This window comes from Hypanus sabinus, chromosome 6 (assembly GCF_030144855.1).
Source record: "Hypanus sabinus isolate sHypSab1 chromosome 6, sHypSab1.hap1, whole genome shotgun sequence".
NCBI classification, from domain to species: Eukaryota; Metazoa; Chordata; class Chondrichthyes; order Myliobatiformes; family Dasyatidae; genus Hypanus; species Hypanus sabinus.
In genome coordinates this window covers 164,787,375-164,814,767 of record NC_082711.1, presented here as the reverse complement: position 1 = coordinate 164,814,767, position 27,393 = coordinate 164,787,375, and the positions used below count along the sequence as shown (strand labels likewise).

Here is a 27,393-nt window from a genome sequence, read left to right as displayed (position 1 = left end):
TCTATCCACCTTGATGTTGTTTGCTCGCTTGCTTTCTTATTTCATCTTTTCCCTCCCAATAATTCTTTTAGTTTCTTTCTGTAGGTTTTAAAAAACTTCCCAATCCTCTATCTTCCTGCTAATTTTTGCTTTGTTGTATGCCCTCTCTTTTGCTTTTACTTCCCTTCTCAGTGTGGTATCCTGCACCTTCCTCATTTCCCCCAGAAATTCAAGCCATTGCTTCTCTGCTGTCATCCCTGTCAGCATCTCCTTTCAATTTACTTTGACCAACTCCTCTCCCATACCACTGTATTTTCCTTTACTGAAATACTGCTACATGAGAATTTACTACATATCTACATATTTACAATCTACATATAGATTGGGTGAACCAAATTGGTAAGGGTGCTGAAGAAGGGTATTTCTTGGAATGTATGCGGGATGGTTTTCTGAACCAACATGTCGAAGAACCAACTAGAGAGCAGGCCATTCTAGATTGGGTATTGTGCAATGAGGAAGGGTTAGTTAGCAATCTTGTCGTGCGAGGCCCCTTGTGTAAGAGTGACCATAATATGGTGGAATTCTTCATTAAAATGGGGAGTGACATAGTTAATTCAGACACAAAGGTTCTGAACTTAAAGAAGGGTAACTTTGAAGGTATGAGACGTGAATTAGCTAAGGTAGACTGGCAAATGATAGTTAAAGGGTTGACAGTGGATATTCAAAGGCAAGCATTTAAAGATCGCATGGATGAACTACAACAATTGTTCATCCCAGTTTGACAAAAGAATAAACCAGTGAAGGTAGTGAACCCGTGGCTGACAAGGGAAATTAGGGATAGTATCAAGTCCAAAGAAGAAACATATAAATTAGCAAAAAAAAAGCGGCACACCTGAGGATTGGGAGAAATTCAGAGACCAGCAGAGGAGGACAAAGGGCTTAAATAGGAAAGGGAAAAAAGATTATGAGAGAAAGCTGGCAGGAAACATAAAAACTGACTGTAAAAGCTTTTATAGATACGTGAAAAGAAAAAGATTGGTCAAGACAAATGTAGGTCCCTTACAGTCAGAAACAGGTGAATTGATCATAGGGAACAAAGACATGGCAGACCAATTAAATAACTACTTTGGTTCTGTCTTCACTAAGGAGGACATAAATAACCTTCCGGAAATAGTAAGGGACCGAGGGTCTAGTGAGATGGAGGAACTGAGGGAAATACATGTTAGTAGGGAAGTGGTGTTGGGTAAATTGAAGGGATTAAAGGCAGATAAATCCCTAGGGCCAGATGGTCTGCATCCCAGAGTGCTTAAGGAAGTAGCCCAAGAAATAGTGGATGCATTACTGATAATTTTTCAAAACTCCTTAGATTCTGGATTAGTTCCTGAGGATTGGAGGGTGGCTAATGTAACCCCACTTTTTAAAAAAGGAGAGAGAGAGAAACTGGGGAATTATAGACCATTTAGTCTGACATCGGTGGTGGGGAAAATGCTATCAGTTATCAAAGATGTGATAACAGCACATTTGGAAAGAGGTGAAATCATTGGACAAAGTCAGCATGGATTTGTAAAAGGAAAATCATGTCTGACGAATCTTATAGAATTTTTTGAAGATGTAACTAGTAGAGTGGATAGGGGAGAGCCAGTGGATGTGGTATATTTAGATTTTCAAAAGGCTTTTGACAATGTCCCACACAGGAGATTAGTGTGCAAACTTAAAGCACACAATATTGGGGGTATGGTATTGATGTGGATAGAGAATTGGTTGGCAGACAGGAAGCAAAGAGTGGGAGTAAACGGGACCTTTTCAGAATGGCAGGCAGTGACTAGTGGGGTACTGCAAGGCTCAGTGCTGGGACCCCAGTTGTTAACAATATATATTAATGATTTAGATGAGGGAATTAAATGCAGCATCTCCAAGTTTGCGGATGACAGGAAGCTGGGCGACGGTGTTAGCTGTGAGGAGGATGCTAAGAGGATGCAGGGTGACTTGGATAGGTTAGGTGAGTGGGCAAATTCATGGCAGATGCAATTTAATGTGGATAACTATGAGGTTATTCACTTTGGTTGCAAGAACAGGAAAACAGATTATTATCTGAATGGTGGCTGATTAGGAAAAGGGGAGATACAACGAGACCTGGGTGTCATTGTACACCAGTCATTGAAGGTGGGCATGCAGGTACAGCAGGCGGTGAAAAAGGCAAATGGTATGTTGGCATTCATAGCAAATGGATTTGAGTACAGGAGCAGGGAGGTTCTACTGCAGTTGTACAAGGCCTTGGTGAGACCGCACCTAGAGTATTGTGTGCAATTTTGGTCCCTTAATCTGAGGAAAGACATTCTTGCCATAGAGGGAGTACAAAGAAGGCTCACCAGATTGATTCCTGGGATGGCAGGACTTTCATATGAAGAAAGACTGGATCGACTAGGCTTATACTCAATAGAATTTAGAGGATTGAGGGGGGGATCTTATTGAAACGTATAAAATTCTAAAGGGATTGGACAGGCTAGTTGCAGGAAGATTGTTTCCAATGTTAGGGAAGTCCAGAATGAGGGGTCACGGTTTAAGGACCTTTTAGGACCGAGATAAGGAAAAACCTTCACACAGAGAGTGGTGAATCTGTGGAATTCTCTGCCACAGGAAACAGTTGAGGCCAGTTCATTGGCTATATTTAAGGGGAAGTTAGATATGGCCCTTGTGGCTAAAGGGATCAGGGGGTATGGAGAGAAAGCAGGTACAGGGTTCTGAATTGGATGATCATGATCATACTGAATGGCGGTGCAGGCTCGAAGGGCCGAATGGCCTACTCCTGCACCTATTTTCTATGTTTCTACTTTCCCCCTATCAAATTTCAAGTTGTATTCAATCATATTCTGATCACAGACTCCAAGGGTTCCTTTGCTTTAAGCTCCGTAATCGCCTCCGGTTCATTACATAGCACCCAATCCAGTATAGCTGATCCCCCTAGTAGGCTCAATGACAATTTGCTCTAAAAAAGCAAACTCATAGGCATTCAATAAATTCAGTCTCTTGAGATCCATCACCAACCTGATTTTCACAATTCTACATACCATGTTAAGATCTCCCATGACTCTCACATCATTGTCCTTTGACACACCTTTTCTATCTCCCATTATAATCTGTCATCCACTTCCCAGCTACTGTTTGGAAGCTTGTATATAATTGCCAGCAGGGTCCTTTTATCCTTGCAGTTTCTTAACTCAACCCACAAGAACTCAACATCTTCTGATCCTATGTCACATCTTTCTTATGATTTGATGCCATTCTTTACAAGCAGAGCTACCCACCCCCTCTGTGTACCTTCCTATTTCTGATACAATATGTAACCTTGGGCATTCAGCTCCCAACTAAACCATCTTCAACCACGATGGCCACAACCTCATACTCGACAATTTGTAAAAGTGGAATGAGATCATCCACCTTATTTCTTATACTCTGTGCATTGAGATTTCGCACTTTGAGTATTGTATTTGCTACCCTTTTTGGTTCTGCATCCCTAATGCATTAATAGTCATCCTGCTGGCTGCAATTTTATCCTATTTTCTGCCTGCCCTTCCTGGCAGTCTGACTGCAATTTTTTTTAAACTGTCCTGCCTATCCTATACTTCTGTATAACTATTTTAGATATATGTTCTTGTTTGATTTTACTTCACTGAGGAGCTTTGCTTTGCATTTGAATTGCTGTCAGGTAGCCACTGCTGATTACTGAGTTGTTATGCAGAAGGTTTCCAATCATTGTTTGGATCTATAGAGATCCTTATCTAGGTCTGGTGTCTTCGTGGACAAGCTTAAACATTGAACACACTCAGATTTGTAAACAGTCTTATATGCAGCATCCTTGATATTTTCTTCCATCATTAACTCAGTTTCTGACTATAGTGGATTCTGGTTAATTGGTACACATTGGGCAACATACACTTTGGCTCAATTAGTGATAGTCCCAATTACCTGAAGTTTCTTGGAAATAGTTAAAAAGGTATTAAAGAAAAAACAATCTATTGTTTAACAGAGTAACAAATTACGTATTTAATTGAAATACAGAACAAATTGGAACACAATCAATACTACTGCAGTACTATAAAACTGCATTTGTTCCTAACAATTATCAATGGAAGTGTATGCTGCTGTATTCTTTTGGTTGTAAATGAACAAAATCAGTACAACTAGTGTAGATAATGGACTGCCTTCAAATAATGCTTTTGATGATTATATCCACCAAATCTCCATTTTCATTGTAACATTCAAGATGATTGTCAATACTTTCAAATTCTTCATAGTTCCTAGCTTGCTGAAGTAGTGAAATCATTTCATTTTCACTCCAGCTGTTTCTAACATCTCCAAGCCTGAATACTTGAAACCTCAGTGAGCAAAACAGTTCTGAATTGTCTAATTTCTTATTTCTTGCCAACTATCATTGACAAAAATCACTGCTTTCTGAAGACAAGCACACACAACATAGCTATTTAAAAACTGTTTGCTCAAAGCACAGTGTAGTGTCTTAAAGTACACGTGACTGACACTATTTAAAAACTGGTAACAGTACCCTGCCCCAAATAATTTGTATAGTGTCCTAAATAAGCGCGAGGAATCCCAGCTATTTTCTTGATTCGTTTTTTTGTTCTTTAAGAGTTGTCCCAAATAAGCAGCTGCCCTGATTAACTGATGGCCCAATTAACCAGAATCCACTGTACCACAATTTGGGCAAAAATCTTGCATTGTAAATGTCTAAGTAGGTAATTTAACTGAATTGAAACCATTTTATTCTCAATTGAGCAGCATTTTGGAATGTCAAGCAAAATAATTTTTGATAGTCCTGCTCCAGAAGTTTCAGTCAATCACTGAAACCATTGGCAATTTAGAAGGAATAGCTTGTGAATCAGGGACCTTTCTAAACCTAACACTTTTTAAAATATGAGAAGAGCTGTATTAATAATTAAGAAGAATACTAGCTATTTAAGCATTTATCTCGCTTTAATTGAGCTGTTAAGTGCTTGGTGCTTTATTTGGCTGGCTTCTAATATTGATGTTGCTAAATTCTGCTCCTTGTTGTGTAGTAACAGCTCTTTGGACCCAACTTTATTTGGCTATGTGACTCTTTTGATCTCCACTAAAACAGATTCAACATCATATGGGCTGGCAGCCTGTTTTTGGAATCTGAATTGCACAATTTTTAAAACAGCTTTACAGTATTTCCCAACATGTGTATTGGAATAAACTTCACAGTTCTTCAGTAGAAGTTTTCCACAGAAGGATATCATAGTTGGGATACAAAATTGGCATTCTTTTAGTTAAAGTGTGAGTAATGAGGAGGTTGATAGATTATTGATGCAAGAGCATCAAAAGTTCCAGGGAGAAGGCAGGAGAATGGGGTTGAGGGATAATAAATTGGCCGTGATAGAATAGCGAATCAGACTTGATGGGCCAAATAGTCTAATTCTGCTCCTATATCTGATAGTTTTATGGTCTTATACACCACAAAAAATGATAGAATTATCCATTCTACAGAATCAGGCAGTCATGGATTTTATCCTAACTATTATCAAGCTGAATTGTTCAATGTGCAGTTGTAATTGCTTTGTAACCAGACCACTGCCTTTAACTAATGCCACGTCCCCAGATTCAGTAAAATTCAGGAGCTGCCATAATTTTGTTCTAACCTACTTTTCTGTTTAACTTAGAAATGTTGACTTGGATGAAGTAGTTTTGTTGTTTTATAGGTGGTGGGAACACCATGTTACATCTCGCCAGAGCTGTGTGAAGGAAAGCCATACAATCAGAAGAGTGACATCTGGGCACTGGGCTGCGTTTTATATGAACTGGCCAGTTTGAAAAGAGCCTTTGAAGCTGCTGTAAGAAACAAAGTGTTTAATTAACAGTAAAATTACTATAAATATTTCACTGTACAATTATGCATTTAATTACTCTGACCAATCCCTCTACTAATAAGTGATCCATGCTTGGGATGAGACAGATTGTGTTCATTATATGCTAGTGGAGGATGATGATGAATTTTCCTTGGCACATAACCTAATCATTGATTAAAATGTCTAATTTAGCATGCAATAGCCATGATCAATTGAATAATATAACAATTTTAAAGTGATGTCCTTATCACATGTCTTTGTTGTTGTAGACGTGTATATGAACTCTACAGGAAATAGAACAGAACAGAATTAAACCTATGGTAAAATTTTCCACAAAACAACTGAGTTTTTAAAGTAGAATCTGACATTGAACTGAGGGGTCCTCTTTACTTGAATAAAGATGATTACATTACTTGTATTAGTTATCAGTCAGAGGTTGGATTAAGTGCTCTTCTAACTTTTCTTAAAATATATGTATAAGATAATAATATTTGCAAAAGAATAGATGAATAATTTTTTGCATGCTGGAAACATCACAATGTTTACCAATTTTGAATTACTAGTTTAATTGAGAATCTAGTCACATTTGCTAAAGAATCAGTGTAGTAAATCCAACCATTCTAAGATGTTGTATATAAATTATGCTTAAATTCACAGTAGCACTATACAGGGACACCGCTGTTGATAGACACCATAGAGGAGCATGTTTTGATGGAAACTATAAATTGGCAGACAGTTGAAATTTGATCTTGTGGTATCCTAGCTACAGAGCACTTCCAGGTGAGGTAACACTTAACCTGTGAATCTACAAGGGTCGCCTATTGTGTCCAGTGTTCCCGATGCGGCCTTCTCTACATTGATGAGACCTGTTGTAAATTGTGGGACCGCTTTGTTGAGCACCTCAACACTACTTGCCACAAGCTGGACTTCCCGATGGCCAAATGTTTTAATTCTGATTCTCATTCCCTTTCTGATGTATTGATCCTTAGCCTTCTCTTGTGGCCAGATGAGGCTACCCTCAGGGTGGAGGAGGAACGTATTGTATTCCGTCTAGGTACCTCCAACCCGATGGCATGAATATCGATTTCTCCTTCTGGTGAACAAAAGTCCCCCCCCCCCCCCCACCATTTCCTATTCTGACATTTTGCTTCTTCTCACCTGCCTATTACTTCTCTCTAGGCCCTCTCACCTTCCTTTTCTCCTATTGTCCACACTCCTCTCCTATCAGATACTTTCCTCTCCAACCCTTGACCTTTCTCAACCATCTGGCTTCACCTATTACCTTCTTGTGAGCCTCTTTCTCCTCTCCCCACCTTCTAATTCGGGCATCTCATCTGTTCCCTCTCAGTCCTGATGAAGAGTCTCGGTCTGAAACGTTGACTGTTTACTCTTTCCCATAGATACTGCCTGACCTGCTGAGTTCCTCCCTCATTTTACGTGTGTAGCTTTGGGTTTCCAGGGTCTGCAGATATTTTCATGTTTGGGAGTAAAAAGAAACCGTATTTACTTTAACTACAGTTGAAATAACAGAAGAGCTACGTGCTGAGTTGAGTCTCATGCAAGATATCCTGTGAGAATGGTGGCGGATGACTGGGCATGTGACAGGACTATGGATGCTGAAGCTTTCTACGTTTTTTGAAAATTCATTGTTTATGTGAAGAAGGTGAAGCATTAGTGGTCAGATACATCTGATGTGACAGACCTAGTGCTAGTTTATGGCTCTTTTGGAGAAAGCTTTAATAGAAAACTTTTAACATGTCAAGAGCACTGAAAATGCATAGAGAGTGATAAAGATATTAAACATTTGAGTGGTGATTTTGAAAAGACTTTTTATGCTCTAAGATTGATTAATAAGTTTCTGAATAATAAATGCAAGGTCTGAAAGACATCTGTACAATGTGCTTGACCAGAAAATGGTTGAGAGCATATTGGTTACTGTGCTTGTATTGAATTTATATTACTGATAGTTATAGCATTGCATTTATAAGCCGAGTATGTTAACAGAAGGAAATAGAGAATAGTTATATCCCTGTAAAAATCAGATAATGGTCTTTTAACTTATCACTGTGATGAAGTACTGGTGAAATGTAATTTTTATTCCAAGGTTTTTTTTTCAAGTAGAGGTCTTTTAACTTATCACTGTGATGAAGTACCAGTGAAATGTAATTTTTATTCCATGGTGCTTCTTCAACGGAAAGGTTGATAAGCTGAAAAAACAAGAACCTCAGACTGCCACTTTACCATCTTCATCATATTATTTAACAAAAGCTGCTGTGATTGCTTGAATCTAATTGTTAGATGGTAGGTACTTCATTCTGTACTGAAAATGTTAATAAATTGAAGGGCTTCAGTTGACAAGTCCACATACTTTTTTTCAGTTCGTAAATTTTGATTGTCTTTTTAGAACCTCCCAGCCCTTGTGCTGAAGATTATGAGTGGTACGTTTGCACCAATATCTGACCAATACAGCCCTGAGCTGCGGCAGTTGATTTTAAGTATGTTAAGCCTTGATCCTTCCAAGCGCCCCCAGCTCAATGAGATAATGGCTCAGCCAATTTGCATCCGGGCTCTTCTGAATCTTTACACCGACATTGGCAGTGTCAAAATGAGGAGGTAAGTGGTATGGACTAAATTACAACCTGAACGTGTTTATATTCATTATTTCACTTGACATCACTTTCCAGGTTTAAAATACAAAGTTTTACTTGAATATTGAATACGTAAACTTAAAATTTCATTTTGTTTTCGGGAGTTGTAAATGATTACATGGAAATTAACATAGGCTCCAATCTACTTTTACAGAATTGAAAAGCCATTATCAGCAGTAGCACCTGCTTCTGGCAGACGGACAGGTGGAAGGGTTAACAGTGCTCGTTCAAGAGGTAAGGAGAAGCCTAGAAATGGTGATGAAACTTCTACTTGAAGTTAGTGATGAGTATATACACTTGTATCAGGGCAATTTATTTAACTAGACTTCTTATTTCTTCTTGAGTTGTAGGGATTTATTGGTCATCCTCAATTGCTCTCAAGGAGCTGAGCTACCCATAGTGAAACATTTTCAGTTGAATAGCTTGCTAAAGCACTTGAGAAACTTGAGCCAGAATCACAGTAGATAAAGGCAATTAGATAAATAGATTAAAGAGAAGCTTTATTTGTCACATGCACATTGAGGCATACAATGAAATGTGTTATGTGTCAATGACCAACACAGTCTGGGAGCAGCCCTCAAGTGTCGGAATGCTTCCAGCACCAACAGAGCATGCCCACATCTTACTACCTTAACCCATATGTCTTTGGAATATGGGAGGGAAGTGGACTACCTTGACAAACAACTGTTTCCAATGATGACCAGGAAGTTTCCATAATTTGTGGCTAAATTACTGCATAATTTACCACCTATTGAATGCAGTCTCAAGGTTATCTGGTGCCCTGAGATTTTTTCTGTGTTCTACACAGATCACTGTTCACTACTTCTGTCTTCTTACACTTACAGAACAGCATATTGTGTTGGGCAATGGCAGTTTGCCATTTATTGTTGGGCAATTATTAACTGATACCTGGCACTGCAGATTACATATGTGGTTGGGAGTAATGAAAGGTTTATTGATAGGGTAATATGTAGCACATGGACATATTACAACTGCTCTTTCCTCTTCTGCATTGTTGAGGATTGGTGTTGAGAGAACTAGAAGTCTCAAAGGTGTTGGAAGTTATGGGATTTCATTCTTACAGAATATGAAGGCTACACTGTCGGCTGTTGAGTCTGATGCAGGATGTGACATATTTCAGTACTCACAGAAAACAGTCCTATTCTTTATATAAAAGTGTTTAATCAGATGTCACCAAACTGAATTTATAACTTAAGCTCCAATAGTCTTCTCATAAAAGGATTATTTCTTGAGAAAAAGTGTAGCAAATAAAAGATAATTTGCTCTATAAAACTCTGCACATAATTATGTAAAATGTACCTAGATTAGCTGTGATTAACGTGGTAATTACCCAGTCGTTTCCATTCTGACACCAAATAATGGGGTCAATATTTAAGAAAGCAAAATTCTGATGAAGAGCTAGTCTGGTGATATGTTTGAATTAACTTATTTTCATTCTACATCTGTGCACTATGTGTACGTAGTCACACAGAGATTGAGGAGATATTAGCTGCAGCAATAACTAGAAGGAGGAAGATGTCTTCGTGTATCTTAATATGTAAAATTGATTGTTATCCTTAAAAGGAAAGATGCTTAGTTCTAAGTGGCCACGGAAAATCGATCTGTTCCTGTATTCCAGAAGATTGTACCATTCAGGGATCAAGGATCAACTTTATTTGCCATATATATTTGCATGTTAGGAATTTGCTGTGCAACAAAAAACAAAGTTCAACAGTTCTAAAGAATAAAGAGTTATATAAAAATATTTAAAACTCTTATTCTTAATTCATTATTCATTAATAATCCATTATTCTTAAATCCAAAATGTACCTTCCCATATTTTGATGCATGAATATTTATCTGCAAATTTATCTCTGTTTTCCTAAAGTAGAATAAATGTTGATCTATTTAAATGGAGCAGAAGAATACAAAGTGGTAATTAAACTCTGCATTACTTGAATACTTAACTTTAAAAGTAAGTCATTAAAGTTCCAGAATTTAAATTTTGAGAAAGGTTAGAAGAAATAAGCATTTTGCTCTGAAAAATAGCTAATTAATGAGATGATGTTATGGAGTTCTGTTAGTTGGAGAAGAGTGGGTGGAATATAACTTAATATTAAACATGAAGGTACAATAAGGTAAGATGGGAAGTAATATTAGGAATTTATTCTTCAGATAAACTGTAGTCAACATTTGGAATTGCTGCCAGATGAAATTGGGAAGTGAAAACATTGGAATTATTTAAGAAGCGGTTAAATGAATACAGTGGTTATTCTGAGTAGATGAATTCAATTAAGGGTTTCATCATCCATGATTATGTTGTGAAATGACTTACAGTTTTCTTCACAGTTAACCATGCTTCTTAATTTGATCTCAGCTCCCAGGTTTGAGATTTTATCCCTGTACCCAACACCACTGATGTTACTGGGAAGAACAATATTTTACTGTATATTTGGTGCTGCTCTTTCTGAAAGAGCACGATTTTTACTGCTGAAAATGTCCATTGCTCGGAGATTGGTCAGCAAGTTTCCCTCATGTTTGATTGTTATTAGTACATATAATTTGGATAGCTATGTTGTGAAACTTTATGTAATGTGCTTGTTGATAAGATCAGGTATTTTAAGTACAGTGTGTTTAAGTTGGAATTAAAATTGTTCTTGTATATCTGTGATGATAGGTGCAATGCTAACAAACTCCAATAAGACAGAAATACCTCCTCCCCTTTCTATTGTATACACCTGGGGAAGTGGAATTGCTTCTCCACTCCGGCTTCCAATGCTCAATACTGAAGTAGTACAGGTCTCTGCAGGGAGAACTCAAAAGGCAGGGGTGACCAGATCAGGACGACTTATCATGTGGGAGGTAAGTTTTAGAAAACATACAGCTATTACCTTGTCCAAAGTTAGCTTGCTGTCCTCGTCTGCGCCAAGTTACTTTTTTCAGTGTGAACTCCAAAGTGGCCTTCTGCTGGAAGCCCATTTCCCACAATTTTAGTATGCCTCGGAGCATAGAGGCCATTCAGTTCAAGCAGCCTGTTGCACTTAGAGAACCCTCTAGCATCTAATGAGCTATGGTGCTCAGATTCCAAGCTATCAATATGATGCAGCTATTGAATGATCGGAACATCCCCAGAGACAAATTACAAATAAAAATACTATTTCAAAGTCTAAAATATTTTACTTGTTACAGTTTATTTTATTTGTACAGTTCAAAAGCACAGCAACACACCAAAAATCTATTAAAATAATTACATTTAACTTAAATATTAAAACATATTCCTCCTAGAGTAACAAACAACATAGCGGAGGAATTCAGCAGGTCAAAAGTTCAAAGTAACTTTTATTATCAGAGTACTTGTATGTCACCACATCCAACCCTGAGATTATATTTCCTGCAGGCATACTCAGCAAATCTGTGGAATAGTAACCATAACGGGATCAATGAAAGATCAAGTAGAGCATAGAAGATAACTAACTGTGCAAATGCAAATATAAATAAATAGCAATAAATAATGAGAGCATAAAATAACAAGATAAAGAGTACTTTAAGTGAGAATATTGGTTGTGGGAACATCTCAATGGATGAGTGTTGTTATCACCCTTTTATTTAAGAACTTGATGGTTGAGGGATAACTGTTCTTGAACCTGGTGGTGCGAGCCCTCAGGCTCTTGTACCTTCTACCTGATGGCAGCAGTGAGAAAAATGCATGGCCTAGGTTGTGAGGTCAGGGAGCTTCTATGAAGAGGAATGAACAATTGCCATTTTTGGCTGAGAAAGGGCCTTCACCAAGATTGGGAAAGGAAAGGGGCAAAAGCCAGACTAAGAAGGTTGGGGTGGGGGGTGGGGACAGAGTACAAGCTGGCAGGTGATGGGTGAAAACACTTGAAGGGGGGGGGTGAAGTGATAAGTGGAAGAGGTAAAAGATAAAGAAATCTGATAGGCGTGAAGAGTGGGCCATGGGAGAAAGAGAAGGAAGAAGGGCACCAGGGAGAAATGTTGGGCAGGTGAGGATAAGAGAAGGGGTAGAGTAGAGTCAGAGTGGAGGATGGACAAAAAGAGAAGGGAGTGGGGGTAGAAATTACTGGAAATTAGCAAAATCAATGCTCATGCTGTCAGGTTGGAGGGTATTCAGATGGTATTGCTCCTCCAACTTGAGGAAGGCAGTAAAGGAGGCTATGGACTGACATGTCAGAATGGGAAGGGGAAATGGAATTAAAATGGCTAAGCTGAGGTCTGCCATTTGTTTGAATAAGGACTGCCACGTTTAATCAACCCTGATGAAGGGTCTCAGCCCAAAATGTCGCCTGTTTACTCCTCTCCATAGATGCTGCTTGATCTGCTGAGTTCCTCCAGCATTTGATGTGTGTTGCTCTGGATTTCCAGCATTTGCAGAACATCAGTGTTTCTGCTATGCCACTTGCCAATTTTATTCTGCTGTAGGCTTGGGAGGTCTGTGAAATCCACTGGATCAGCTGTTAGCGTATGTTGCCAGCTGGAAGATGCCTTGACGGAGTTAGGTTAACATCCTTATTGGAAACTGGGAATCTGTGGTTAAGTCCTGGCATTAACCCTAATGTTGGGACAGATGATAAAGGTAAATTATAGTTAATATCGGGCATTAACTTCACAACTTAGTGTGTTCATACCATGTCCGGAATATATAATTTGGGCTGATACCTCTATTGTACTGAAGGAGTTTAATCTTTTTAGCAGTAATGTCTTCCAGGTGAAAGCTTAAACAGTCTGACAGTTGCTTCTCATTAATCTCTGTTAATTTGCAGGCTTTTCCTGGAGGTGCTGGAGATACATCCCTCCCAGGTTGCATCGATCAGGCCCAACCACAATTTATCTCTAGATTTCTGGAAGGTCAGTCTGGAGTGGCAATCAAACATGTTTCTTGCGGAGACCTTTTTACAGTGTGTCTTACAGGTAGGGTTTTTGAATACCTCACAATGTTTGTGTATATGATGGATTTTTGGAAATTATCTGGACTCAAAGCAGATCAAAGTAAGTTTATTATTACAACCTTGAGATTCATTTTCTTGTGGGCAATCACAGTATCTCTTGTAATACTGTGATTGCCTGGAAGAGACACAATAGAATAAATGAAAGATTGCCCCCAACAGGGCGGACAATAGCCAATGTGCACATACAAAAAGAAAGAGAAAAAAATATATAAACAAGCAATAAATATTGAGAACATGAGATGAAGAGTCCTTGAAAGTGAGCCTACTTCAGCAGGAACAGTTCAGTGATGGGGCGAGTGATGGTGTCCCCTCTAGTTCAGGAGCCTGATGATTGAGGGTAAAAACTGTTCCTGAACCTGGTGGTGTGAGCCCTGAGGCTCCTGTACCACCTTCAGCAGTGAGAAGAGAGCATTGCCTGTATGGTGGGAGTCCTTGATAATGGATGCTACTTTCCTGTGATATTGCTCATGTAGATGTACTCTATGGTGGGGATGTGGCGGTGTGCTACATGCAGCGCTGCAATAAACGACACGGAGTCAGTGAGCTGCAGTTGCAAAAGAGATTTTTTCAAACTTCGCGGCCTCGCTTTAAAGCCTTCCTGATCGCGCCCTCCCTGGGCAGGAATACTGTAGTCCCGTCCTGCGCGCGGGCTTTTCCCCTTGCTGGTGAAGCAGACTTGGCACCCTCTTTGGAACCAGCCTCTATGCCGGCACGCGCCACTTTGTGAGCCGGTTCGAGTGCGCTGGGAAGTGGGTCGCCACAGGGAGGGCATTTGCTGTGATGAACTGGGCTATATCCACTACTTCTTGTAGATTTTTCTATGCAAAGGTGTTGGTGTTTCCATACCAGGTCATGATGCAACCAGTCAATATACTATCCACCACGCATCTATGGAAGTTTGTCAAAGCTTTAGATGACATTCTGAATCTTCGCAAGAGACGCTGTTTTGCTTTCTTCGTAATGGCACTTAGCTGATGATCCCAGGACAAATCCTCTGAAATTATATCACCGAGGAATTTTAAGTTGCTCACCCTCTCCTCTGCGATCTCTTGATGAGGACTGGCTCATGGACCTCCAGTTTCTTCCTCTTGAAGTCAATGATCATCTCCTTGGTCTTGCTGATATTGAATGGGAGGTTGTTGTTGTGGCACCACTCAATCAGATTTTCAATCTCCCTCCTATTTGCTGATTCGTTACCACCCTTAATTTGGCCAATGACAGTGGTATCATCAGCAAGCTTAAATATGGTACTGGAGTTGTGCTTAGCCTCATAGTCATAAGTATAGAGAAAGTAGAACAGAGGGCTAAGCACACAGCCTTGTGTGCACCTGTGCTGAGGGAGATTATGGAGGAGATAGAACACTACCGCACAGAAACAGGCCCTTTGGCCCATCTAGACTGTGCCAAAATATTATTTGGCCTAGTCCTGTTGATGTTACCAACTGATGTTACTGGGGTCTGCAAGTGAGGAAATGGAGGATCCAGCTGCTCAAGGAGGTATTAAGACCTAGGACTGGAAGTTTATTGATTAGTTTTGAAGGGATAATAGTATTGAATGCTGAGTTGCAGTTTATTCAAGTTGAAATGCACTTTCAAGTTTAATTGTCATTCAGCTATGCACAGGAATACAGCCAACCGAAACAGTTTTCCTTTGGTGCTAAGGTGCAAAACACAGTACCAACAGTCGCACAGCACATATAATTCTGATAGCAGAAAAACATACAGTTACAAAAAAACCAAAGAGCACCCTGATGTATGCATCTTTGCTTTGCAGTTGCAGCAATTGTTCTAATTTGTTCTTTTCAAAAAATTTTAATCTACATTCTATTTTGCTTGCTAAAATGTAATAAAAGTGATAAAGCCCACATGCTAATCTTGATGATAAACTGATACTTCAAAGCGCACCCACAATTCATTAATGCAGAAATCACTTAGGACCTTGTATAAGTTTCACTCGACCGGAATCTGTTTTGAAACAGAAAATAGTGGCTGCTTAAACAAGTGAAAATTCAGTCTGTTTAATCAATGAGAGCTCATTTTATTGAAACACAGTTGTAGTGCTTGTCATGCCTAAATCTGTGTTGAGTTTCATTTTAGCCTTGTAAGGGACAGCATTCTGGTACAGTAGTGTGTATATGCATTCTTGGGATACTGTGACATGGAGGGAAACTCTGAGTGATGAATATCAGAAACAGGGTTAGTATCACCAGCATACATCGTGAAATTTATTAACTTTGCTGCAACAGTACAATGCAATTAATGATAAATATGGAAAAATGAATTACAATAAATATATATATAAAATAGTTCAAATAAGTAGTGCAGAAACAGAAATTTTTAAAAAGTTGAATGTTAGCAAAACCACAAAGTAGAAACTGTTTTAGCTGATATAATATAATTTGGGGATAATAGCGGGTGGAAAAATAACCTACTTCTTAGTAGCCTTGTCCAAAGATCAATAACCAATTTTAATTTCCAAAGTTGATGACCTAAATTGGGCTGAATGATCATTCTCATTTATAATAATCAAATTATTTTATGATCTTAGTGGATGAGATTAAACAATGAAATAGAAGAACAAAGAACATGGAAATCTACAGCACATTACAGGCCCTTTGGTCCACGATGTTGTGCTAATCATGTAACTATTTTGGCAAAAGCGTTATTTTAGTGCTTTTATATTTCTCAATCCCTCTGTTTTTTGGATGGGTTGGAATATTATGTGAAGTTCAGCTAGCTGTAAGCAGGTGGGAAGGTGCACTGAAAAGAATGTTATGTCTTACCCAATGTGGGGCTGTGAAACATTGAGATCTATTTGAAGAGATTCATTTAATGTCATTCATATACAGTATATGGAGGATTTTAACTAAGTCTATGAATTCTAGTCTTGTGTTTTGTTCACTTGAATTTGCAATTGATCATCCAAAAAAATTAACAAACCAGTGGAAATGCTTTGCGATGACTTTTGTACCAAGTACTTTTGGACCATGCCCTCTATACTCTGGATAATAGCTTCACATTGTACCATTTAAATATGACTGACTTTCTTACTGCCCGTTACGCTGCTGGCATGTAGGGGAGCAATGAAAGTCCTCCATCTCTGTCTATCCATACAGTTGCACACAGCTATAGAAGGAATCTTTGATGTTGTTCCTATAACAATTTTATTTTGACCAGTGAGGTTTGTTAGCCCAAAGCTGAACCCCCACATCTGGAGGACCGATGCACCGCCCTTAGTCTGGGCTGGACCCTTTTACCTGTTTGGCATGGGGTGACCCTACCAAGAGCCAAAGCATGAAACTCTGATTCCAGCCAGTATAGCTCTCCAGATCATTGAGGCACGCAAGCTTACAAACCCAACGACAAGGTTGTGGTCCTCTTGGAGGATTAAGTCAGGCCTTTTCTTTCCCTTTTGAAGATTATTACCCCTGTGTTGTAACCAAATGTTCGGTATGGAGTAAACATGCGATCAGATAAAAAGCATAGAATTATGTCAAGCAGAGAGAGAGAATTGCTGCTTTGAACTAAAAGCTGCAATGAAGTATGCTGAAATGCTCATAACATTTCTGACAGACTTTTCAATTTATTCTTTCCTTTTGCCCTATTTTAGACAGAGGGATAATAATGTCCTTTGGAAATGGTAGCAATGGCTGTCTGGGTCACGGTACTTTTAACGATGTCACACAGGTGAGAACAATTTTCTTCCATACCTCATTTTATTAAGACTTAGTATTTCTCCCTCCTGAATATTATGGCTCTTGCTGTCCATTTGCCTCTGGCATTTTAAACTAGACAGTAACATTCCTACTGCGGAACAGCAACTAGGATTTGTCATCACAGTGCCAATTACTACCATACCTTCAACTGACTGAAATCCAGCCCCCACAATTCTTCACTAAGCCTGTCTTTAAATGATGTTCTGTCACCTATCAATTTGAATCCTGTGAAATGCCACTAAAGATGCTGTGTAAGTACAAGTAGATAGATAGATGTCACAGGTAGATAGGGTCATAAAGAAAGCTTTTGGCACATTGGCCTTCATAAATCAATGTATTGAGTGCAGGAGTTGGGATGTTATGTTGAAATTGTATAAGACATTGGTGAGCTCTAATTTGGAATATTGTGTCCAGTTTTGGTCACCAACCTACAGGAAAGATGTAAATAAAATTGAAAAACTGCAGAGAAAATTTAGAAGGATATAGAACATAGAATAGTACAGCACAGTACAGGCCCTTCAGCCCACAGTGTTGTGCCGACCCTTAAACCCTGCCTCCCATATAATATATTGCTGGGATTTGAGGACTTGAGTTATAAGGAAAGGTTGAAATGATTCAGCATTTATTTTCTGGACTGTAGAAGATCGAGGAAGATTTGATAGAGGTATACAAGATTATGAGGTGTTTGTTGTAGTTAGGGTTAATGCATGTAGGCTTTTTCATCTGAGGTTGGGTGACACTATAACTAGAGATCATGGGTAAAGGGTGAAAGGTGAAATGTTTAAGGGAATATGAAAGGGAACTTCTTTATTCAGAGGGTGGTGAGAATGTGGAATGAACTGCCAGCACAAGTGGTGGATGCAGGGTTGATTTGAACACTTAAGAGAAGTTTGGATAGGTACATGAATGGGAGGGGTATAGAGGGTTATGGTTGGGTGCAAGTCGATGGAACTAGGCAGATTGATGGTTTGGCATTGGCCAGATGGGCCGAAGGGCTTGCTTCTTTGCTGTAGTGTTCTGTGACTCTATGACTAAGTGGTTACTGTTGTTACAACACAAGAATAGCTAGGAGCATAGGTTGTGTAAAGGACAAATGAAAGCTACAAAAGGACTTAGGCTGACTGGGCCAAGGTATGACAAATAGAAAATAATGTGGGAAAATGTAAATTTGTCCATTTGGACAGAAAAAATAACTATCGAGTATATTCGCCAAATGATAAGAGATTGTTGAGCTCTGAGATACAGAGAGATCTGGGTATCTTTATGCACGATGTGCAAAAGGTGAAATTGCAGGTACAGTAAGTAAATAGGAAAGCCAACAATATGTTCTTGTTTATTGCTGAGGGAATTGAATACAAAATTTGGGAATTTATGCTTTAGTTATAAAGTATATCGATCTCACCACATTTGGAACACTGCATATGTAATTGGCCTTATATAAGGAAGGATGTAAATGTATTCTAAGTGATTCAGAAGGAGTTCGCTAGATTAATATTTGGAATGGGTGGGTTGTCTTTTGAGGAAAAATGCATAGGCTTGTATCCACTGGAGCTTCAAATAGTGAGAGGGGGATTAATTGACATGTACAAGATCCTGAGGTGTCTTGAAAGGATGAATGTAATGAGGTTGTTACTTAATGATAAAATTCAGAACTGCTTAAAAGTGAAGGGTTGTCTGACCTGCTGAGTTATTCTGGCATTCAGGGCAGAGATGAAATGATATTACTCATTTCAGAGTAATGAATCTACTCTCCTCCTTAAAGGATGTTAGAAGCAGAGTGTGAATATTTTTGAGACAGAGGTATAGATTATCAACTATACCTCTGGTTTTTGATCATCACCGAGAGTGAATTGTTACCATGGGTAGACTGGAATACTGAGATGAGTTTGCAATCACATCAGCTGTAATCTTATTAAATTGTGAAGCAGGCTTAACGAGCCAAGTGGCCTACTCCTGTTCCAAGTTCATGTGTTTGTATGCAAAATTTTTGTACCTGGATGAGGTATTAGAAGGTCACGAGCTTTTAGTCAGTTGCCACAGAAAATGGAATAACAAGTGAAAATTGGAAATGTCCTGCCAAAGGGTTTTGGCTCGAAATGTCGACTGTACTCTTTTCCTAGATGCTGACTGGCCTGCTGAGTTCCTCCAGCATTTTGTGTGTTGAGCAGCATTATAATTTTGTTTAAAAGAAAATACTTTCTGGGGCATCATACCGATCCCTTTAACCAAGCCTTCAAAAATAAGACTTTTTCAGGGGGAAGTCAGTGGAGGAAGAACAAGAAACCACAATTAAAATTTGTCTAAATGTCAATGAAATCACATTTCACAGCTGGTGTATTTAACCACTATGTTTCCATATATCTCTCAACTTCCACCCCACAGCCAAAAATTGTCGAGGCACTGCTTGGCTTTGAGATTGCCCAAGTTTCATGTGGTGCATCACATGTTTTGGCAGCAACCAATGACCGAGAAGTATTTTCATGGGGACGAGGAGACAATGGTGAGAAATCCTTTTGTTTGAAATATGGAGTTTCTGTTTTAAAAAATTGAACAGCATGGTCTTTCCTTTAGGTCTTCCAGAAACAATTATATTAAGCAAAATGCACTTGTCAGTAATTTTAAAACACAAGTACACCACACTAAGTTAGTCTTCTGCATGAAGCCGTTCCAGATGCCTAGCTCTTAACCTTAACAATGCAGGTAGTATCATTAGTTCTGGTCACATTCTTGGCATGCTCTAACTTGATTTTCCTGTTTCATGTTGTTTGCTCTTGTGTGGTTACTACTGTTTGCAACTTGTTTCTCTGTTGGGGAGAATTACAGAGATGCAAATTCTTGCTGAATGAAGGTGGTATGGACTCTTATCGGGAATAGCGATGAGAAATGTGAAACCTGTTAACATAATGTTGCAAATGCACTATTAAAATTCAAGGGCACACGTGTTTTCTAATTCATAGGAAATTTAACTGCTTGTGCTTGTTTAGTCTTGATAGAGAGAAGTTTTCTGACACAGCCTTCTTCTATTTACACAGCTAATACTGGCTCCTTAATTCCTCTTGGACTATTGAGACACAGTTTTTACCTGAGTATTTACTTCTGTTTCCAGGTTAAGAAAACCAGTTTCAGTAGAGTTAGTATGGAGCCAGAGCATGATTGCTCAAGCTGTATGAGCCAAGCTGAACATGCAGCACTGCAAGGTCCTGGAGTAGTAAATGGCAGACTAAGGCATTCTGTTAGATTTACATTTGCTGTGTTAATGAAGCTATCAGCTGGATGCCAAGAGCAATGTTCATCATTCCTGTTGTTGTCTTTCCATCCGTCATTAAGGACAGATTTATCTGTACCTGTACACTTCACTATCAGCAGGTTACAGTGCCCTGTTATGACTGCAGCACCAATGAATAAGGCTCCAGATTTATTTGGTGATCAGTAACTTAAGATTATAAGTAGCCGTTGGTGTTCCTTTTACTAACGGACAACATTTTTGTCCCAGGTCAGTGACATACAAAGAACCTCTAGAAGCGTATGTCTCTAATTATTGTATTCTGATCATAAAACAGGCCTGTTATTTGATGTTATGATGCATTGTTTCAGTTTGCATTTAAACTGGAGTCTATTGAAAGATAAATCAGATTACAAATGGAATCGTAGAACTTCAAAATATTGGAGAAGGCCATTTAGGCAATGATGCTTGTGTAAACTATTTGAAAGAGTAATCCAATTCATTCCACTCCCCTCCCTATTCTTGTAGACTTCCAGTTATTTATATACATATACTGCACTTACATAGAAACATAGAAAACCTACAGCACAACACAGGTCCACAAAGCTGTGCTGAACATGTCCTTACCTTAGAAATTACCTAGGGTTACCCATAGCCCTCTATTTTTCTGAGCTCCATGTATCTGTCCAGGAGTCTCTTAGAAGACCCTATTGTATCCACATCCAGCACCGTTGCTGGCAGCCCATTACATGCACTCACCACTCTGCGTAAAAGAACTTACCCCTGATGTCTCCTCTATACCTACTTCCAAGTACCTTAAAACTGTGCCCTGTCATGCTAACCATTTCAGCCCTGGGAAAAAGCCTCTGACTATCCACATGATCAATGCCTGTCATCATGTTGTACACCTCTGACAAGACACCTCTCATCCTCCGTCGCTCCAAGGAAGAAAGGCCGATTTCACTCAACGTATTTTCATAAGGCATGCTCCCCAATCCAGGCAACATCCTTGTAAATCTCCTCTGCACCCTTTCTATAGTTTCCACATCCTTCCTGTAGTGAGGTGACCAGAGACCTGACCACAGTATTCCAAGTGGGGTCTGACCAGGGTCCTAAATAGCTGCAACATTTCCTCTCAGCTCCTAAATTCAATCCCACAACTGATGAAGGCCAATGCACCGTATGCTTTTTTAACCACAGAGTCAACCTGCACAGTCAACCTATGGACTCAGACCCCAAGATCCCTCTGATCCTCCACACTGCCAAGAGTCTTAACATTAATAAGACATCATAAGACATTAATCTGTCATCATATTTGACCTACCAAAATGAACCACCTCACATTTACCTGGGTTGAACTCCATCTGCCACTTCCCAGCCCAGTTTTGCATCTTATCAATATCCTGCAGTAACCTCTGACAACCCTCTGCACTATCCGCAACCTCCAACCTTTGTGTCATCAGCAAATTTACTAACCCATTCCTGCACTTCCTCATCCAGGTCATTTATAATAATCATGAAGAGTAGGGGTCCCAGAACAGATCCCTGAGGCACACCACTTGTCACCAACCTCCAAGCAGAATATGACTCGCCTACAACTTCCTGTATGCAAGCCTTTATTGAATCTAAATCTATAGCCATTAGGCAATGCATTAATTTCATATCATACAAGTGACAATCAAATCTGAACATGTCTAAAAAAAAACTCTTGACTAGTTTTCTTGTCAGTTAAGTTTATCCTCCAGTTACTGATTTTGCTTTATTGGAAGCATTAATATAAACAAAACTAAGTCTGGATGCAGGAATACTTTTCTGTTAGGTTTACTTGCCAATTGCTTGGATTAAAGGTGCCGGAAACTCACAGTACCATTTATACTGTTGGAAACAGTATTTTTAAGATTTTCATCTACTTTTTTTTGCAGGACCACTTTGATACCTCAATTGGTAGAAATAAATCATTTCTTGATATGTAAGATTAGTTCTATGTAACAGGAAGGTCTCAGCCTCACTCGCTGGTGTGACTGCATTTTAATTTTTTAATTTTATTTAAAGATATAGCACAGTAATAGGCCCTTCTGGTCCATGAGCCCATGCTGCCCAATTGCAACTATGTGACTAGTTAACCTACTTAACCCATACAGCTTTGGGATGTGAGAGGAAACTGGAAAGCCACATGGTGAAGGGGAGGATGTGAAAACTCCTTACAGACAGCAACGAGAAACAAACTCAGATTGCTGGCACTGTAACAGTGTTATTTTAACCGTGACCAAACCAGTTCCCATTTGGAGCAATACCTTTTGAATTCAAGACAAAATAATATGTAGGGCTCCCACAGCTGTTTGTTAGTTCTCAGTGAAAAGCGTGTGCTTGTAGTTATCAAGTGATGAATAATGACACTTCCAAAGATCAGATATTGTACCTTTATCCAGATTCTCATACCAAAATGGGAATTTAGCAACTAGTACCTACTGAATTGAGTACTGTATCCTTGAAAGGAGAAACTGTTTGGGAATAGGGTTGTCAAGGTCATCATTACTGAATTACATTTTAATTGCTTGAATTTAAATTCCTAGCTTTTGTGGTGTGATTCGTACTCATGCCTCCAGCTCAATGGTCCAGTTACTAGTTTTCCAGTAACTTAATCACATCTTGGGTCATATTGATATGGTTGATACTTATATACACGCAGTGTAATTTGCCAAACATTGAAAAGTAAATCTAACTTAAAAATAAATGCAGTATGAGTTGTGGTAATATTAATATCTTGGTTTTATTTTTCAAATTAAAGGTGTGCATTGATAGTTTTTATTTCCATCTTCAAAGCTGTTCTCAATTTAATCTGGTTTGGAGAGACATGCTGTAATGGAGGTCTTGCTTTTATTGCTAATTTACTATGAGGTCTACATACAGCCTTGCCCTAGGAATTTGTTATTCCATGACTTTTTTTTTAATATTGAAGGTGGGGTTTGTAATAGAACTGAATAAAATCCAAGTTAGCTGTTCAACAATCCTTCCTCAACTACCTCAAGTAGATTATTTATATCATTGTTGTTATTGGGTGCATTAATGAAATGGTACAGTAGCTAATCCTATCGCTATTACAGCACCAGTGACCTGGGTTGAATTCCCTCCACAATCTGTAAGGAGTTTGCAGGTTCTACCCGTAACTGCATGGGTTTCCTTCGGATGCTCTGGTTTCCTCCCACAGTCCAAAGGCATACGGGTTAGTAAGTTAATTGTTCACATGGGTGTAATTGGGCAGCGTGGGTTCATTGGGCTGGAAAGGTCTGATACTGTGCTGCATCTTCAAATAAAAAATAAATTAATAAACAGCAATATTTAAAAGGTACAATTCTATATGATTTAGAGGGATATGGGACTAGCTTAGATGGAATCTTAGAGATCATGGACCAGTTGGGCAGAATGATTTCTTTTAATCTAATCTAATCAAATCTTGATATTCTTAAAAGAACTGCTTTCATAATTGCATTTATTGTACTATAATATTAATTGTACAGGAAAACATCCAAATATTAGGTAGATGTGATGAGCCAGCAGATGTAAATGTAATCATCTATTAACATATTGTAGCGGTGTGCTACACACAGCGCTAAAATTACGAGACGGAGTCGGTAACTGCAGTCGAAGGAAAAAACTTTATTCGAAAACTTCAGCCTCACTTTTAAGCCTCCCTCAACCGGCCCCCCCATGGCGCAGAGGCTCCAAAGCTCTGTGCTCGCAAACCCCCGTAGGCTATCTAATTGTGAGTCGGTTCGGATGCGCCAGGAAATGGGTCGCCACATAACCCCCCCCCAGAACCGGCGATACACCCCCCAATGTCCACAGTCTGGGCCAGAACCTGCTTGGGAGGTCGGCCTCTGCGCCGAGGCGCCGGAAACTCGGCCGGTTGCGCCAGGTCCACATGGGCCGGTTTGAGGCGGTCCACCGTGAAAACCTCCTCTTTCCCCCCAACATCCAGCACGAACGTGGACCCGTTGTTCCGGAGCACCATAAACGGCCCCTCGTATGGCCGCTGCAGCGGCGGCCGATGCCCGCCCCTTCGTACAAACACAAACTTACAGTTCTGTAGGTCTTTGGGTACGCAGGTCAGGTGCCGCCCGTGCTGTGAAGTGGGTATGGGGGCCAGGTTACCGAGCTTCTCGCGTAGTCTGCCCAGGACTGCTGCGGGTTCTTCCTCTTGGCCCCTTGGGGCTGGTAGGAACTCCCCAGGGACGACCAGGGGCGCGCCATATACCAACTCGGCCGACGAGGCGTGCAGGTCGTCCTTGGGCGCTGTGCGGATGCCGAGTAGGACCCAGGGAAGCTCGTCCGCCCAGTTGGCTCCTCGCAGGCGGGCCATGAGGGCCGACTTCAGGTGACGGTGGAAACGCTCCACTAGCCCGTTCGACTGTGGGTGGTAGGCAGTTGTGTGGTGCAGCTGAGTCCCCAAAAGGCTGGCCATAGCTGACCACAGGCTGGAGGTGAACTGGGCGCCTCTGTCGGAGGTAATGTGGGCTGGTACACCAAAGCGAGATATCCAGGTGGCGATCAGGGCTCGGGCGCAAGAGTCGGAGGTGGTGTCGGTGAGCGGGACCGCCTCTGGCCATCTTGTGAACCGGTCCACGATAGTCAGGAGGTAACGCGCTCCGCGCGACACTGGCAGGGGGCCCACGATATCCACATGAATGTGGTCGAAACGCCGGTGGGCGGGATGGAACTGCTGCGGTGGGGCTTTGGTGTGCTGCTGCACCTTGGCCGTCTGGCAGTGGATGCACGTTCTGGCCCATTCACTGACCTGTTTGCGGAGTCCGTGCCAAACGAACCTGCTGGAAACCATCCGGACAGTTGTCCGGATGGAGGGATGCGCCAAGTTATGAATGGAGTCGAAAACGCGGCGCCGCCATGCTGTCGGGACAACTGGACGGGGCTGGCCGGTGGCAACGTCACAGAGTAGGGTCCTCTCACCTGGGCCCACGGGGAGGTCCTGGAGCTGCAAACCGGAGACTGCGGTTCTGTAACTCGGAATCTCCTCATCCGCCTGCTGCGCCTCTGCCAGTGCCTCAAAGTCTACCCCTTGGGAAAGGGCATGAACAGTAGGGCGAGAGAGCGCATCCGCCACGACATTGTCCTTACCTGAGATGTGCTGGACATCCGTCGTGTATTCAGAGATGTAGGACAGGTGGCGTTGCTGGCGGGACGACCAGGGGTCGGACGCTTTCGTAAACGCAAAGGTAAGCGGTTTGTGGTCCGTGAACGCGGTGAAGGTCTGACCCTCTAGGAAGTACCTGAAATGCCGGATTGCCAGGTAGAGCGCCAACAGTTCCCGGTCGAAAGCACTGTACTTAAGCTCGGGTGGTCGCAGGTGTTTGCTGAAAAACGCCAGGGGTTGCCAGCGACCTGTGATGAGTTGCTCCAGCACCCCACCGACTGACGTGTTTGATGCGTCCACTGTAAGGGCGGTAGGGGCGTCCATTCTGGGATGTACTAGCATTGCGGCGTCCGTCAAAGCTTCCTTCGTTTGAACGAAAGCGGCGGCGGACTCCTCATCCCAGGTAATGTCATTGCTCGGACCCGACATCAGGGCGAACAGGGGGCGCATGATCCGGGCAGCTGAAGGGAGGAAGCGGCGGTAGAAATTGACCATACCTACGAATTCCTGAAGGCCTTTGATCGTGGTGGGTCGGGGAAAGAGGCGGACCGCATCTACCTTAGCGGGCAGAGGGGTTGCCCCGTCTTTAGTAATCCTGTGGCCCAGGAAGTCAATGGTATCGAGTCTGAACTGGCATTTGGCGGGGTTGATTGTAAGACCGTACTCACTCAGTCGGGCGCAGAGTTGACGGAGGTGGGACAGATGCTCCTGACGACTGCTGCTGGCTATGAGGATGTCATCCAAATAGATGAACGCGAAGTCCAGGTCCCGTCCCACCGCGTCCATTAACCGCTGGAACGTCTGTGCGGCATTCTTCAGGCCGAACGGCATGCGGAGGAACTCGAAAAGGCCGAAAGGGGTGATGAGAGCCGTTTTGGGGACGTCGTCAGGATGCATCGGGATTTGATGGTACCCTCGGACGAGGTCTACCTTGGAGAAGATCCGTGCGCCGTGCAGGTTTGCTGCAAAGTCCTGAATGTGCGGCACAGGGTAGCGGTCCGGTGTGGTAGCCTCGTTCAGCCTGCGGTAGTCGCCGCACGGTCTCCAGCCCCCCGTCGCTTTGGGCACCATGTGCAGGGGGGAGGCCCATGGGCTGTCGGACCGCCGGATGATCCCCAATTCCTCCATCCTCTGGAACTCCTCCTTCGCCAGTCGGAGCTTGTCCGGGGGAAGCCGCCGAGCACGGGCATGGAGGGGTGGTCCCTGGGTCGGGATGTGGTGCTGTACGCCGTGCCTGGGCATGGCCGCTGTGAACTGCGGTGCCAGAACCGATGGGAACTCCGCCAGGACCCTGGTGAAGTCGTTGTCGGACAGCGTGATGGAGCCGAGGTGAGGGGCTGGCAACTGGGCTGCACCCAGGGAGAACGTCTGAAAGGTCTCGGCGTGTACCAGTCTCTTCCTGGGCAGGTCGACCAGTAGGCTGTGAGCCCACAAAAAATCCGCACCCAGAAGCGGTTGGGCTACAGCGGCCAGTGTGAAGTCCCACGTGAACTGGCTGGAGCCGAACTGTAGCTGCACCTGACGGGTGCCATAGCTCCTTACTGTGCTGCCATTCACGGCCCTCAGGGGGGGACCCGGTGCCCTGCTGCGGGTGTCGTAACTCGTCGGGGGTAAAATGCTGATCTCAGCCCCAGTATCGACCAAAAACCGGCGTCCCGACCTTCTATCCCACACATACAGGAGGCTATCCCGATGGCCAGCCGCCGTAGCCATCAGCGGCGGCTGGCCCTGGCGTTTCCCGGGAACTTGCAGGGCGGGCGACAACGGCGGGCTTCTGCGCCCCACCGCTGGTGGTAGAAGCACCAGTGTTCATTGGGCCGGGGGTTGGC

The 27,393-nt window shown here is 41.6% G+C and overlaps 1 protein-coding gene across 8 annotated transcripts in view; it reads left to right on the top strand.

The window, feature by feature from the left end:
- nek8 (NIMA-related kinase 8) overlaps positions 1-27,393 on the top strand; it is a 230,646-nt gene that overhangs the window by 23,965 nt on the left and 179,288 nt on the right. For 7 of the 8 annotated variants that reach the window (XR_009512814.1, XR_009512815.1, XM_059973353.1 and 4 more), the window contains 7 exons: positions 5,715-5,846; positions 8,266-8,474; positions 8,664-8,743; positions 11,187-11,371; positions 13,291-13,438; positions 17,087-17,163; positions 19,575-19,692. Coding sequence is in view for 6 of the 8 variants with exons in the window: in XM_059973353.1 (XP_059829336.1) it covers positions 5,715-5,846; positions 8,266-8,474; positions 8,664-8,743; positions 11,187-11,371; positions 13,291-13,438; positions 17,087-17,163; positions 19,575-19,692 (949 nt within the window). In the remaining 2 variants the exon portion in view is untranslated. The remainder of the gene's footprint in view (positions 1-5,714; positions 5,847-8,265; positions 8,475-8,663; positions 8,744-11,186; positions 11,372-13,290; positions 13,439-17,086; positions 17,164-19,574; positions 19,693-27,393) is intronic. The other variant, XM_059973350.1, reaches the window with a different exon arrangement.